Source organism: Pygocentrus nattereri, chromosome 21 (genome assembly GCF_015220715.1).
Source record: "Pygocentrus nattereri isolate fPygNat1 chromosome 21, fPygNat1.pri, whole genome shotgun sequence".
NCBI classification, from domain to species: Eukaryota; Metazoa; Chordata; class Actinopteri; order Characiformes; family Serrasalmidae; genus Pygocentrus; species Pygocentrus nattereri.
This window is the reverse complement of record NC_051231.1, coordinates 8,257,438-8,273,450: the sequence shown is the minus strand read 5'-3', so window position 1 is coordinate 8,273,450 and position 16,013 is coordinate 8,257,438. Positions and strand designations below refer to the sequence as shown.

The window sequence follows — 16,013 nt, the reverse complement described above, 5'->3', positions numbered from 1 at the left end:
TTAACAGGAGAAGGAAAAAACATACTTTACTTTTAATGTAAGTCAATGGAACCAGGCGTCTTTCCAAGTTTTTCTCTTTTGGTCCATTCACCATGAAATTTACACACAATTTAAAGGACAAAAGGCTTTTACAAATGTCAAAAACTGAATACGACAACAATGGATATGAGGTTTTGTTCCGGCAGCAGGAATATGTAAATATAAAGGGCAGCAACTTTGTCATTCATGTCATGTATAACCTTACTGTATGTTTAATGTGGTTATTTTATTTTGTTTCTATTAGCTCAACAGACTTTGAGCAGTTATTGTGGAAACAGGCTATTTAACATTGTTTTGTCACAATATGAATTCAGCAGTCCTGAACATTTCATAAGAATACTGTAAATTTACTAAAGCTTTTACTAAACCTAAGTTCCATAGCGTCCACTGCTGCAACGCTACTGCTAGAATGGTAAACAAATGATAACTTTTCTATAACTCAGCCTTGCATTTATACAGAGTTACTTCTGTGTACTCTGACCTTCAGCTGTCTACTTCTCCAATACAGTAAGCACCTTCAAAGTATGATTTCTCTGTATTTGGATTTTTTTTTCTTCTGAACTACTCAGTGGATGTTTTCAAATCACATTGACAACCCCTGACCTCTCAACATGACAGCGAGTGTGTTCTTATTGAGGCATGGTGCAGTTTCACAACAAGACAAGCAAGTGTAGAGGATACAAGCAGCTCTGAAGACAAAACATAGTCCTTGTATCAGCCTTATTCACAAGATTAGTTTAGGCTGAAAACTGTAAGACTAGGTTAAAGTAAGGTGAGGCTTATTTAAAGGTATTATGGTGCATTCCGTGCTTTTTTGAAGCAGGCATTTTTAGGACTTTTCCGATGGAAACTCTGCGTCTTACTGAAAATATTTAGTTTGCAGTAACCTTCTTAAATATATTAATGTTTATTAGCATGCAGCGAGCTTCCCAGTCGTTTTATCATCTCACTGGAGGCTACAGTTTTCAAGAACCCTTTGAAAGCTGGGTGAAAACGTCAGTAGCCCAACTTCAACTGAAGTTTTTTTCCCCCCCCCCATCTTTTCACGCCTGTCTTGAGTCTTTTCATCACCAGCACTTATGCGCAAATATCCCACTGATATAAACAGGACTGCAAGATTTCACCAATGAAAACAGTTTCTAGAATAGTGTGTTTGTCATTATTGCACGTTGCAGTTTCTAATTTGTGATTAGGGTATATAGTAAAGTTAACATTTCAGCTAAGTTACACCATAAATCAGCCAGGAGTCAACACAGTGGTCGACTGCAGTTTTCATTTGACAGAAATAAAGTGCAAGGAACAAGCAAGGAATGAAAGGATAACACTTTGCATTTATATTTCCTTATTTAGCATTATTAACTGCATTAGTTAGCATTTACAAAGTTCAGCATAAATAAAAATACATAATGTAGAGGTTTGGTATAACATAGAGGGTAATACCACTGCCCTACATGCAGCAGACTGGGGTTCAATTCCCCACCCAGGCAACCACATTAAGTATTACCAATACGAGTCCTTGGGAAAGACGCCCAACACTACCTACACCTGCAACATGAACAAATTATAAGTCACTAATGTAATGTATATTTCACTACTATTATAATTTAGTCAACATTTAGTTACTAATCTGTTTCATTTATTGTTACTATGTTGCATGGTTGACAGCATTTCTACTGCTTTGTGATTGGTCACACTACAGACTTTTGAGCTTAAACATGTTATTTCAGACCAAAAGCGCCTCAAAAAGAGTTTTGCCTTTCCAGTCATATCATTATCATCCTTTTTAGAAACATACTTTTACTTTTGCTTCGTGTCATTATTTCACCATAGCAATATTTTACCTTTACTTTGACATTCCATAAAGTTCAGCGTTAATAAACTGTTGGTAATGCATGTATTGTAGTGAGAGGACAGTGATAATGCAAAACCACAAAAACTATACACAATCATCATTTCTGTCAACCTGATGAGGCTGGAATGCCCTTTTGTTTTTTATATTAACTTAAATTCATTTTAGAATTTAACTAAATGTGCATTATTTAACGTTAATAGTTCATTGAAAGAATGATAAACACAAAAATGAAAAAAAAATTGCTCTGATAAAGCCTTGCAAGAACACCCACATCTATCCTCACTGAGAATGTACTGCTAATTCCTGTAACTATCTATCAAAAACATGTATTAGACCAATAATTAATGAAGGAATAAGCCCTTATTGATCACAGTGGATTATTTTTAATCAAGAATGAAAGAAACAGTTGTCAATGTGGGCATTTTGGGCAAGTTAACATTTAAACAGAAATGTTCATGGTTTGTTTAATTTAACTACTGCAGCTGTTGCTTATTTAGCCAACAACCAGAATGGGTAATCATTTCTTTATAAACAGTGAATGTTAACTAAGTAAGGAATATATTTAAGAGAACCTCAAAGTGCATGGACCATTTTTCCCAATTAATTTCAACTGCATCCCACAGTAAAAAACCAAATGAAATAATAAAAAATCCTTTATATATTTATAAGGATTATGAATGTATCTACATAAATCAAAGGCACTGAATATTAATTCATATAATAAGACAACACACAAAATCCTTATTTAGAGGGTACTTTTACATTGGGAGGTGTCTGTCCTCAACTTTAACCCATAAACACAAAGAGTTTTAGTCTATAGTTGGAGTCAACTTTTGACAACTTTTAAGTCCCTGCATTTTGGTGCAGGAATTGAGACCCTCATGGCCACATGGTGAGCAGTTAGATCCCCATTGAATTGAATGGCTAATTGTTATTGGACTTCTGTGTCAGTCATAGATCGTAAATAACGAACACCAAGTTTGAGCACAAGGACATTCGCAAGTATACTTGGTACCAGAGCTCCTTAGGTCAAGGCAATACTCAACTTTATTGCCATTTTATCTGACTTACAATCATATGTTCTGGACATTCGGGTCAAGAGAGAAGCTGAGCTATCAACTGGTCACCGTCTGAGTTGGATCAGATGGCAGGGAAGACTGGAGGTCAGACCCGGTAAGCCCAAGTGAAGAGTGAAGATGTGCCGGGATCGACTGTCAGAGGCCCCTGTTTGGAATGGTTTTAACTCCAGGAGAACTTTTCATATGTTCCCAGAGGAGGTAGACCCTGTTCAAAATCATCATTATGGAAGCTGCCAGGTGTAGCTGTGGCCAAAAGCTTGTTGGTGCCTCTCAGGTCAGCAACCCAAGAACCCCCTCAGTGGACACCGGTGGTGAGGGAGGGTGTCGAGCTTAAGATCGAGGCTTTTAGGGACTGAATGCCCTGGAGGACACCCAGCTCAGCAGTGGCTGAAGCAAAATTTATATTATGATTGAGTGTGTACAGCTGTTCTGTACTGGCTGGGGTTTTTAGGTTATGCTCAGAATTAGCTACAATTCTCACTTGGTAAAGTTTTTGTACCATTATGACTGTTTTGGTTTATAAACTAATCATAATTAAGTAATAGGGTCACTCAAGGTAAAAGGATTTTGGTTCCAAGTCAGTTCAAAATCCAATTGTGCTTTGAGCCAATTTTGTGGAATGATCCTCATATAAATAACATATAATACAATAATATTTAATATAATAATTGTCAACTTTGTTATTAAACTACCCATTTTTCCCTACTACAATTATGTTCCATTGTATGTCAGCACCATATTCCATTATAAATTTGATTCAAATATAAAAAACATCTACCTAGGTATGTGTTGTTTATGCATGGCTGCCATGTCCTGGTATTCTCTCTGGGCCTGGATTAATCATTACTCATAAACAATGCACAGGTAGAGTTCTGCCTCAGCAAACAAGATTACGACTGTCAAGATACATTATATATACAATATATTTGCTGTTGCCAATAGGAGACAGCTTACCAGGAGAGCAACTTCACAGGCAGTTGCACAGAAAATGCACACCTCTGAGAGTTTGATGTGTTCTTTGAAAGGAGTGCAGTGAGGAAGCAGCGCGCCATACAAAACTACTCTTAATTACATGCAGACCTGTTTTGATATTCGTCTATTGATTCCTTGCATAACATAAAAGCTTTAAGCACAGCTCACGGGAAGAAAGAGCACCGTCACATTTAACTGGGTTTTGCTTAACGGAGCTACGCGACTCAATATTTAATCATTAGCTCTTGCTGTAGAGCGGAGAGAATACAGATGCAAGACGCATAACGTCATCTAGAAGCAGCCAGAGCATGTCAAAATCACTTAAATGAATCTGAGATGTTTTCCAGTTCGCACTCTTTCTGGTGCAGAATTGTGTGATTATTAGCTACATACTCTACAGAGCATAAAGATGTAGAGCGCTGGCTTGTTTGTGAGCTGTACACCTGCTAGGTGGCGCTACAAGGAGTTTCAGTAAACACTTTATATTAAGATCTGTTTTTTAACAGTTTATTAACTATTAGCAAGCAATTGAAAATGATCTAATGTAGGGGTTCCCCAAGCTTTTGCAGCTTGCGGCCCACACAAACAACCACAAAAGCTTCTGTGGCAACTACCAAGTACCGTCAAGCTGAAGACAGCAAAGCTGCAAACTGGCTCAGTTCGATAGGTTTAGGTATGTATTCACTGTGTTAAATCTCCAAGTGATGACGCTGGGTTCAAAGCTTTTTCAGTTCTCACACACACAAAGCTCAGTGCAGCCCTCTGCTCGATCTTCTTCATTTCGGTTTAGCTCTGTTTTCTCAGTCTGAGGTACGATGGCCATTTCACATGTAGATGGTCCAGCCTCAGCATCTTTCCTTTTGACAGACCCTTTCAACTACTTATCTATAATGGATGAGTTCAATATAACTGAAATGTGAGATGTTTTACATTTACCCGCACTGAGAATATAAATACAGGTAGTTAGGATTTTGCCTGAAAAATCAAAGAGTTATACATACACATACATATAAAGTTGTATTTGTGCTGATAAAGAACAATATTTTTCATTTCTGAATTTTTTTTAGTTAAATGTCTTTATTGTAACAGGTTTTAGTGGTTTAAAAAAAAAAATTAAAATGGCCAGTGGTCCCCTAGCAGTACCACCTAAGCTGTATCACCACAGGTTCAAAACCACTGCACTATTAAATACAAACATAATGTTTGTAAGCAAGCTCAAACTTCTTCTTCTTTCGGCTGCTCCCTTTAGGGGTCGCCACAGCGGATCATCTGCCTCCATCTTGCCCTATCCATTGCCTCCTCTACTTTCACACCAACCATCTCCATGTCCACCTTCACTACATCCATAAACCTTCTCTGAGGTCTACCTCTTCTCCTTCTACCCGGCAGCTCCATCTCCAACATTCTTTGCCCAATATATCCACTATTCCACCTCAACACATGTCCAAACCATCTCAACCTGGCCTCTCTGGCTTTATCTCCAAACTGCTCCACCTTCACTGTCCCTCTGATCTGCTCATTTCTAAATTGTAATTTGTAAGCAAGCTCAAACATTTATATAACATGTTAATACATTATTATATCTTTGTTGACTAATGAGTCAATTGTTAATTGCAGTCTGTCTGTTTTAAGCGTACTTGAATGGCTTTTTGTGATATAATTGAGAGGTATGAACAGGTAAAAAGCATTCAAATTCACAATGAACAAACATGGTAGTAAATGCCAGTAAACGTGCACATTTCATGAACCGCAGACACTAATTTTAAAGTAACTTAAAATACAATTTATAATAACGATGTTTAGTTAAAATGAACTTTAATGATCTCAGTCATCAAATGGTTGGCTTTAGGCATTTTCTACTGAAACACATTTTCACGTTATATGAACTTGTTTGACTAACATTGTTAACCCCTTAAAATCCCAGGCGTATTACATAATAAGGCTTATTATTCAGCAACTAGAGTGAGTTCAGTGCAAACTGGTTGAGCTATTCTTAGGTTATAGCAGTGTGTAATAAACCTTTAAGCCTGCCGGGGGGCCCTGGCTATTTACGGGGTACTTTTCAGCATTATATTATTACTTTTTCAGCCCCAGTGGTTCAAATCACCAAAGATATATGGTCAGCTGTTTATGAGCTCTGATTCACAGGACATGCAAACACATAACTTGAATGTGGACACTGGCAACTTGCTAGCATTTACTAATATGGTCTGGTGAATTCACTGTGAATTCAGATAATCACTGCCTGTTCATAGTCCTTCATTATCATGTCACATAAAGGCTTTCAAATATGCTTGAAACTGGTAGATGACATATAATTAACATTTAACTCATAATAATTAATTTACAGGAATTGTATTAATACATCATAAACGTACATTTATACTGCATATCTTAGCCTACTTACAGACTACATGTTTCTATCTATTAGGTCATTATTAACTCTTTGCAAATACAAAGCAGGCCTTAAAATAATGTTACTGGCATTTCTAATAAAGTGGTCAGACTTGTATTAATACAGTTCTCTCAGCATATTCAGTCCACCATTCTATTGCTTTAATATGATGTCAGGTCAAATGTTTACCCTGATAGCACGTCCTCATCAGCACACACACATCAAAGACATGTTTGCCCTTTGATCGTTCAGTTCCCCCCTATAAAGATATGACTATTATCTGCATATCTAATTAGGAAGTATTAATGTCTCATTCAAGCTCTGAGAAAAACAGCTTCTAAAAGTAGGTTTATATAACTACAACCTTTTTTAAAATAAGCTTTCATAGAAAGGGCAGGTTGTCAATGCATTCTGGAGCTTCGCTTTGCTTTGACTTCTTTTCTCTCCACTAAAACCCCCAAATAGCAAGAGGCAACAGAAGCTCGATCAGAGAGAAATCTTAATGAAGTGGACGTAAGGATTGGAGAGCGTCTACGCACGGCTATGGACGAGTGACGACAATTAAATTAATCATGTATGATTGGACGTGTTTGCAAGCACACCAATTACTAATTAATAAGCATCTCATGAAGGTTTTGTTGGGGCTGAACTGGTGCTGTTTTCCAGAAAATGATGGCACGCTAGGTGATTGCTTTTGATCCTTCCTTCTTTGTTTATTAGAGTGGGCTAATGCAGAAAACGTATGTTGTGCAGCACTGCCAATTAAACAAGTGGCCCCTTATGATGACATACATTGTTGTTGATCTGCTTACACCACCGCAGCACGGCCCACTCACAACAATCAGGGTGTTAGTGTAGAATTTGCCAGTAATTATAGAGTGCATGTGAACGTTAGCTGGGACTTGCTGTCAAGGATTATGCTTCAGTGACCCATTTGCTTGAAAACATTTCAAATTCCAAGCTGGAGAGGCCGGCTTGACCGGACTGAGCCGAAGCACTGTGATACATGTCTTTAGAGCACTCTAATGTTTGCTGTTTAGTTCTCACGTCACATTTTGTGCATTGTATTTACGGTACTGAGCAAAAAGTTTTCAGTGTCAGGAAGAACATATATTTAACAGAATACTTCATAAACGCTTCTACAACTAAATATCATTTTTTTTACTATTAGCTGTGTCCACTTTACACCTTTTCACAGCTTCCACTCATTTCAAGAGATTTGTGCTCAGTTTTTTGACAAAAATCTGCAGGAATATTTTCAACACCTCCAAAGTTCACTCTTAAAAGTTGCATTTTTCTTTGGACTAGTTTATATACAGTGTCCTCCACAAATAGTGGTACCCCCAGTAAACATGAACAATATGAACAACACATTTTGAGCACAGTGATTGCAATAAAAACCTAAATCTTATCAGGATTTTTTTCTCTCAACATATTTTTCTTAAATGTGTATTTGCTATAATTGTTGGCACCCCTAGATTTAATACTTTGCACAGCCTCCCAAAGATCTGAAATGTGAGACTTCTCCTGTAACGACTACTGAGACTGGAGAACACATGGCAGGGATTTGAGACCATTCCTATATGCAGAACCTCTCCAGAACTCTGAGGTCCACACTGTGGACTCCCCTCTTCAGTAGGTTTCCTTTATGGTTTAGCTGACGGGACTGGGGTGGCCATGGCAAAACTTTAATTGTGTAGTCCGTAAATAATTTTTGTGTTGATTCTAAGGTGTGTTTTGGATCATTGTCCTGCTGTAAGATCCATTGTTCAAGTTTCCTGGTGGAGGCAGTCAGTGAGTATCTGAGTAAATTGTCCAGGGCTTTTGGAAGAAAAACAGTCCCACAGTGTCACACATCCACCACCATACTTCACAAATAGTGAATAGTAATGTGGTACTTTTCTGCATGGCTATCTATGTGTCCATACCAAATCCATTTCTAGTGTTTGGTCTCATCTGACCACAGTGCCACTAAAGGTTTCAGAAGCATGTAGCAAACTGTAGGCGCTGGTTCTTGACAGCAGAGGCTTTCTTCTGGCAACCCTCCCAAACAATTTGTGATCACGTGGGAAGCATCTTGTTGTAGTTTGGGAGACCTTCTGACACCAAGACCTAATGTCTATAATTCTTGATCTGAAATCCTTGGAGATTCTTTCATCACTTGAACCATCCTACTTACTCTCTGTGGGGTCAGTATAGACATACGACCTCTTCCTCATTGATTCCTTACATCTCCAGTTGTTTAAAGCTGCTGTTTTCTCTGGGCATTCTCATAGTAATAGATGACTGAGGGAATTTGGCCTGTGTTTCATCTCATATATATTCCCCAGTGAAATAGCAAGTCAGTTTAAGTCTTCCTAACTGCTCAGGTGAACTTTAAAACATAAAATGTGAATGAGAATATACTGCAGCTAGATTACTCTCATAAAAATGATGAGGGGTACCAACAATAGTGGCAAACATAGCCTTGAGAAAAATACTTATTTCGTTATAAGATTTAGATTTCTTTTAAGCACTTTACTTGAAAAAAAAACATTGGAATAAAAGATTGGAAGTTTAATCAGTGAGGTTCTTTGCTTATACTTACCAGGGGTGCCAATATTTGTTATGGGTACTGCATCCTCTCCTCTGAAATATCTTCTGACAAATGTATAACGGCTATTTTGAATGGACATTAAATAAATGAGGGGCGGTCTCTGAGTTTTGCACAGTTCTGTGCATATACAATATACATGGTGAGTGGGTGTGTGTGGTTGGAGCAGTGTTAAGAGAGCTTTAACCCACATTAATCTTTAAGTCAGCAAAATGGTCAGCATGTGTTTTTTGAAGGGCAGTGTCAGACACCCTACTGGGTCTTGCAGAAGATAGTGAATGAATTAATAGAATGAAATGTGATTTTTTTTCACTAAACAAACCCAAAATACATGCAATATTCTCCTTTGGTTTCACACTTACAGTGTGTGAGTGGCTCAGGCCACATACATAAGCCAAACAACTGCTATCTATTTTGGCTTTTATTTAATTTTAGCAGACTTTAACAAGTCACTGCTCCATATGTGAAAGCTTGGAACAGTAGTTAACTAGTCATTACATAGTGCTGATACACTTGTGTGGTAGTGAGTTTAGCTATAAGCACAGATTTTTTGCTCTGACTAGGTGTATTTACTCTCTGACTCACCTGCCAGTCACTCTTTATTCACTGTGATATTGTAGAGGTGACAGTGAAGAATGAACAAGGAAAATCTGCAGTGAACCCAACTTTCGCTCATTGTTTTGGGAAAAATATACAACCTGCAGGATGTATTGAACTTGAACTTGCAAAACACAACAGCTATTGTGCCGCAGCAGCTAAACCACGTCCTCGCTTCATGTACAGCAGCAGAGGAGGCACTGCCACAGTATCATCATAAATCAAATAGATTTGCTATCAGCCCTAAACTACCTCTAATGGCAAGTGATGTTATTATATATAAAAACAAAACTGCCTTAGAAATTTTGTACGTACCTTTACATACAATCAATTATGTGTATGATTACTATACTATACCAAGACATATCCTTTTAAGGATAAAGTTTATCCTATTATATTTTATCAGTCTCTGGAGCCAGGGAGAGTTTACCATTCACTGACCGTTAAAGTTGACGTTGCGGATGTACTTGAGCAGCTTCTTTCCGCCGGCCACTTCCATCTCTGGGCACATGCCCGAGTGCTCTGGACACAGGTCTTTCTGCATGTTGTGCAGCGCGTGGGCCATGGCGTACACAGCGTCGATCACAAACTGCACCTTCCCCTCCTGCTCGTACTTGGAGTCCGTCCCTATCCGCTCCTGGCCTGAGAGATAGCAAGAAAAACACAAGAGGTGTTGCTTATTTATGTAAAACACTCACAGATTTTAAGCACTGAGACATTCTTAGTGTGGATACTGACACAGGAAAAAGTAATGTACCTATTTTTTGTCTTGGAAGAACTAAGTAGTGGAAATGTGGTAAATTAAAATTTACCAAAAAATGTTTTTTCTGACTTTCCTTTCCAAGGAATGTTGATCTTTACAGCAGACAGCAGTTACTTTCATGTATAGCAATTACACCTTTTGTCCTGTTCTTCAGTGATCAGGACCCCCATGGACCCTCACAGTGCAGGTACTATTTGGGTAGTGGATCATTCTCAGCACTGCGGTAACACTGACGTGGTGGTGGTGTGTTGGTGTGTGTTTTGCTGGTACGAGTGGATGGTAATACTGCGTATGTCAGACGTGTTAAAGGAGTAGCGCTGAGCTGGGACCAGTGAAATCTGTATCCTATTGAATACTGAAGTGGTAATACATGATTTAAAGCAGAGAAGTCACAGTGCTGAGAAGCCACAGCAGGTTTGGACTTTTATCTTTAACTCGAACTACCAGAATTACTGAGGCTTATCCAGACTTAATTGAAATGCCTTTAATCTTCCCTAGTTGCACTCGTCTCCTCATCCAGGGCTTTCAAACATCATTTATACTAATAGAGGGGAACTGTGTTATTCACAAAAGCCTGCACAATTTTTTACAATGATTTAATTACGATGTCTTTTGATATTCGTTCAGGTCAGCCATCCATATCACAGGGTGCCAACAATGGAAGAAAAATGCACATACTTGTATTTTACAGATTAGATTAAAATGGTTTTCCCATAATCAGCTCTACATACTTGTAAGGCTAGTACAAGCCTTATTACATTAAGCGCATAAACAGAGATGACGTCATTCAGTAAAAGCTGGATCAGATATTATAGGCAAAAAAGAACAAACCCAAACCCATTTTAATCCATTTTTTGCCCTTTTGCACACAATATATTATATATGAATAAGTGTTGATGGTTTTGTTGGTCATGTTGTTGGCTATATATCTCATCCGTTAGTAGTACAGTATTTGAGCAGTTTCAGCATGGTACTAGATGGTGACCGTAAGTGAAGTGCCTCAGTTGAAAACTCATTTTAAAGTTAAAAATATTTTTTCAATAAAAAAATATCGGCACAGTATCCAACAGCATGGGCGATAAACCCTTGGTCAAAAATATGCTCCATAATACATCAAATCAAATGTCTTTTACCATTTTGTTGCTTGTTTTTTTGTCATTGTTGAGCACGTGTAAAGAGTGAAAAGTTAAAGTAGGTTGTGCAGACAGTACAGCGAAAATGAAAAAAACTGCTCTGGTGTTAAAGTCTCTCACAAATGAGCACAGTTCAGTTGTTTGGTGCTACCTAAATACGGGTGGAGTTGCACGTCAAATCCAAACTAAAAACTGGTCCACACCATCCAGGGCTGGTCTGAAAGCTCCTCCAGATGAAAGGAACAGTCTGATTGGTTCTCCCGCTGTATTACTCTTCATGCTAGTCAGCTGCTCCATGCAGTTTAGAGAAAGCAGAGGTTTTCATGTGCGTGTCCTAAGCTCAAAGCGGCCGGGCGTCACCCAAGTACTGTGAAAAGTGGTGGGTCAAATGCTCGCTCAACACGAGCGGTTCTGGCGGCCTTGTCCAGCAGAGATCTTGAGTTGCTAAAATTATCTTTAGAAGATAATTTTAGTTTAGTCTTGTTATAAGCTGAAGAAATTCCGTTCCACACAATTCAACCCCTAGTAAAAGCTGTCAACGCTCCTTCAAATAATAATGCTCCATTGTATAAAATCCTTCAGTAACATCAGACCTGAAATGTTACATGCATTAAATGGGATGTTCAAAATAACAAGGCAAAATAACCTGAAATGGTTGGTTAGTTCATAGTTCGTATGCCAACTAGCTAATAGTGTAATAGCTAATCCAGTTAGCGTTTTGTGAAATGTGATCTGTAACTTGCTAAAACTTCAGATAGCCAAGCTTTTCACTCTGTCTTGCCTCTTTCTTTCCCAACAGTATTTGTAGCCATTAGACTAAAGGTTGTCTGTAATGAAAAGCTGATATTTTTGAAGCTATATTGAACCTGATGCCACTGCAAGCTGCAGGAGAACAACGCAGAAACCAATAGTTAAAGTTGCACACATAAGGTCGAAAACTTTACTGCATTAGATTTGGCACTCTTTATTTAATCAGTTTTGGTTTCACTGCTGGCCAATGGTCAGGGGTTTGGTAAGCAGTATTGGTACTGGAAAAGAAAAAGTGGTATTGTGGCATCTAAAGCCTTCCCTCACAACTTTTCAACCCATTTTTATGAAAATGGTGAAAACCCAACTTTGCCTGGGACTGTACAGGTTTATGAGGACCAGCCATGTCTCTTCATAAAAGAAGAGAAAGGAGACAAGGACCCTGCTGTCTTCTTGTCCTGAGGAGATCCTGGCCAATTGCATCCTTAGGGAGCTCAGACCAAGACTGCCCACGGCACAGCTGGGCCTTGAATCTGATTCCCAGTTGTGGAGTGTACCTTTGCCCCAGGGGGAATGCTGGCAGAGTTCTTAAAAGCCAAGCAAACAAGACATAGTTCAGTGGTAAACTGTCATCCTCTAACTGGAAAGGACTCATGATGAACATATTATACAAGTAGAAAATCAACAAAGGATGTTACATAGCAGATTTTCCCTTCAGGTATAAAAATTGGTTGACAAGAATATATCACTGATGTCCTAAAACCTTGTATCGTTGAAATGGTCACTTCACAGGAGAAGCAAAATACATTCTTATATTTAACCGCAATCTCTTTCTGTAGGGCCCCCTAGTGGCCAGTCCACATGTGCAATAGAAATATAATCAAATCAAATGTTTATCCTTATCAGTTTATTATCAGATTAATTTGTATCCTATAGGCTGCCTGTGTGTGAAATGTTATGAAAAGGGGCTTTATGCTAATGTACATATATTTCATTCCAAGGAATTTTGGACCATTTCTATTGATGCATTCATTATGAATTGATGGCATAACATAATGGGGAGCTGGCATTTTCAAATGCTATTAAACATGAAACAATAAAAACAAAGGAGCTTTGATACGACAGTGATGAAACAGCACTCAGCTAAACAGATTTGGCAAAACGGCCGTGTCTTGTTGCTGGTATATGCCAATTTTCAAAGCATGACTGAGATTCACTTACTAAAATATTTCTTTCTGATAACCATTCTGACTGTTGGGCTCAATGTTTGGAGACAAGGAACAAAACCTCACATCTCCAAAGTAGTAAATTTACTGGAGAAGATAAAAACTTATTTTATTTGTAAGTCAATGGAACCAGACATTTTTCCTAGTAATTTTGGACCATTTCTTTTCATCCATTCATCATGAAATTTGCACACAAAGTGAAGTGCCATAGGCAAGTTCAAATTATGTCAAAAGATGAAAAATGACAAAAATAGAGACACAAGGATTTGTTTCAGTGATATGGTGTACACATGTAACTATAAGCATTGTTACCAAGTAAAGTAACCAATACAGATACAAAGCAACGTAGAAATCTTCCATCTTAAGTACAGATTTTCCTCCCTTACCAACAGTTTAATCTGGGGGAGAAAAGGACATCTCTGTCAAGCTTTTCCCTCTCTCTTGCACGCAGCTGCTCTTCAGGGACAGCGAGAAACTTCTGCAATTTTCTCTCCAATCTCCCTCGAATTAGCAGCAATGTTCTCACGCTTTGACACTGCTTGCCCCTCCGAAGTCTTGCTCTTCTCCTCAGGGAGTCTGTCCCGTCAGCCCACAGTAAGAGGGTTTTCCCTTAAGTGTTCGCCAGCCAACTTAATCAGTGCGCCTCTGCTCAGCGGATTGTCGTTGCGTGGCTATCGAAAGGGAAGGTTAAGTCCCGTGGCGAATCACGAGCTGAGCCTGATCCTGGCGACCACGTCAATCCGAGGACATGTATTTCTGAGAGGGACCTCTGGTCAGGCAAGTGCAGTGGCCTAGACATGAAAGATGCCAGCAGGAAGAGGATCCAGTAGGTGAGTCACAAGCCACTGGTAGGGTGGGGGGGTGGTGGTGATGGAAGACTGGAAAATGTCAGTTCTTCTCAAAGAGTTGAAAGACCTTTTAAGTAAAATGAGCAAATGCCATAAGGGACAGGATTTCACGTATTGATCACTTTCATACCATTCAGCAAAACTTGGAATTTAGTTCAATATTACAGTACTGTGCAATAGCCAGACGTTTATTTAATTTCCAGTCAGGTTTTAAGTATAAGATATTCATTTGTCAGGGGAAAAAAGCAAGAATATAGCAGAAAATTGTACAGAGGCTTCAACAAATTAATATAATATCTGTTTTTAATATTTAGTGTGCCCAGCTTTTGACTTTATCACAGCTCACCTTCCTTTCAGCAGACTTGATTTCAGCTCTTCAAAGAAATCCAAGTGATATTTTTTCCACAGTTCAGTCATAGAAGTTGGCTGCTTTTTCTGCTTCTCATGATTCAAATCATCCCAAACACATTCAGTGACGTTGACGTCTGGACTTCAGGGTGGCCAGTCCATTGTTTTGAGAACACCAGCAGCTTCTTTGTTTGGTTTGCAAATATTCATGTTTCCTTTTCTCAGTAAAATCTTCTTGACAGCTACACATCCTTTCAGATCCACAGTGCTGAGTTGTCTTCTCACAGTGGAAGGATGGACAGAAACACCTGTGGACGTTTTCAGATCTGAAGCAGCTTGATTTTCTCCTCTCTCTCTAAGATGAAAGTTCCATTTTTCTGACGGAGACAGTTTTGGTGGTCTACTATGTCTTGCACTGTTGTTAGGGTCTCATTTTCTCTCTACTTTTACACTTTTCTCTGCCACATCTATGAAACTCCCAATCTTCCCATATTTTTATTTGACCTTCCTCTTTCTCATGCGAGTGGATTAACTTCTACATCCTTTCGTCTGTATGTAACTGTGTGTAAACTGGGTGGCTGTTTATTACTACTTGAACTGTAAATATCGATTTGACAGTTTTCATTTCCAAACTACTGTTAATGAAGGAACCTCTTAGTGTCAAAACAAGCAAGATATTTTCAATCAAGTTTTCAATGAGCATGTTTACACTTTGACAGTGTTATTATGTGTAAAATGTACAAACTTAATAGAAAGTATGATTTGACTTAACACACTGAAGACAAAGTAGGTAAACAATCTTACAATGCTGGGAATAAAGTCAAGGGCTACAAATCTTACCCCCTTGATGTGATGTCAGCACTAATTGGCCCTCAAATCAAGTGTTTTTTCAGGAATGCCAGCCATCTTTGAACCAAAAGAGTTCATATACACTGATCAGGCATAACATTATGACAGCAGTGCTGCTGGGGTTTGTAAACAGCTCAGTGTCACTGCTGGACTGAGAATAGTCCACCAACCAAAAATATCCAGCCAACAGTGTCCTGTGGGCAGCCAGCATCCTGTGACCACTGATGAAGGATTAGAGGATGACCAACACAAACTGCGTAGCAGCAGATGAACTATTGACCACAAGCAAGGATATTAATTAAAAATAAAAATATGCTTAAATGCAATGAATGCAACAAGATATCAAAGTGTGCTGTCTTTTCCAGAGAGGATGCTTGTGTTTATTAGGGTAAGTGTGCATTTGCAGAAAGAGCAGCCAACTTTGAGACCTGCTTATAGTACACTTGGACCAGTAACCACTAAAATCATCTTCAGCCACATTTCTAATCAGTTACTAATCATAGTAACTGATATACATCTGCCATCAATTAAAGTGACTCTGATTAACTCCAAATAATGTTCAGATTCTTTCC

At 38.6% G+C, this 16,013-nt stretch overlaps 1 protein-coding gene across 2 annotated transcripts in view; it reads right to left on the bottom strand.

Moving 5' to 3' along the window:
• LOC108431596 (metabotropic glutamate receptor 7) overlaps positions 1-16,013 on the bottom strand; it is a 309,666-nt gene that overhangs the window by 87,953 nt on the left and 205,700 nt on the right. For both annotated transcript variants that reach the window (XM_017704846.2, XM_017704845.2), the window contains exon 6: positions 9,969-10,169. In XM_017704846.2, the coding sequence (XP_017560335.1) occupies positions 9,969-10,169 (201 nt within the window). The remainder of the gene's footprint in view (positions 1-9,968; positions 10,170-16,013) is intronic.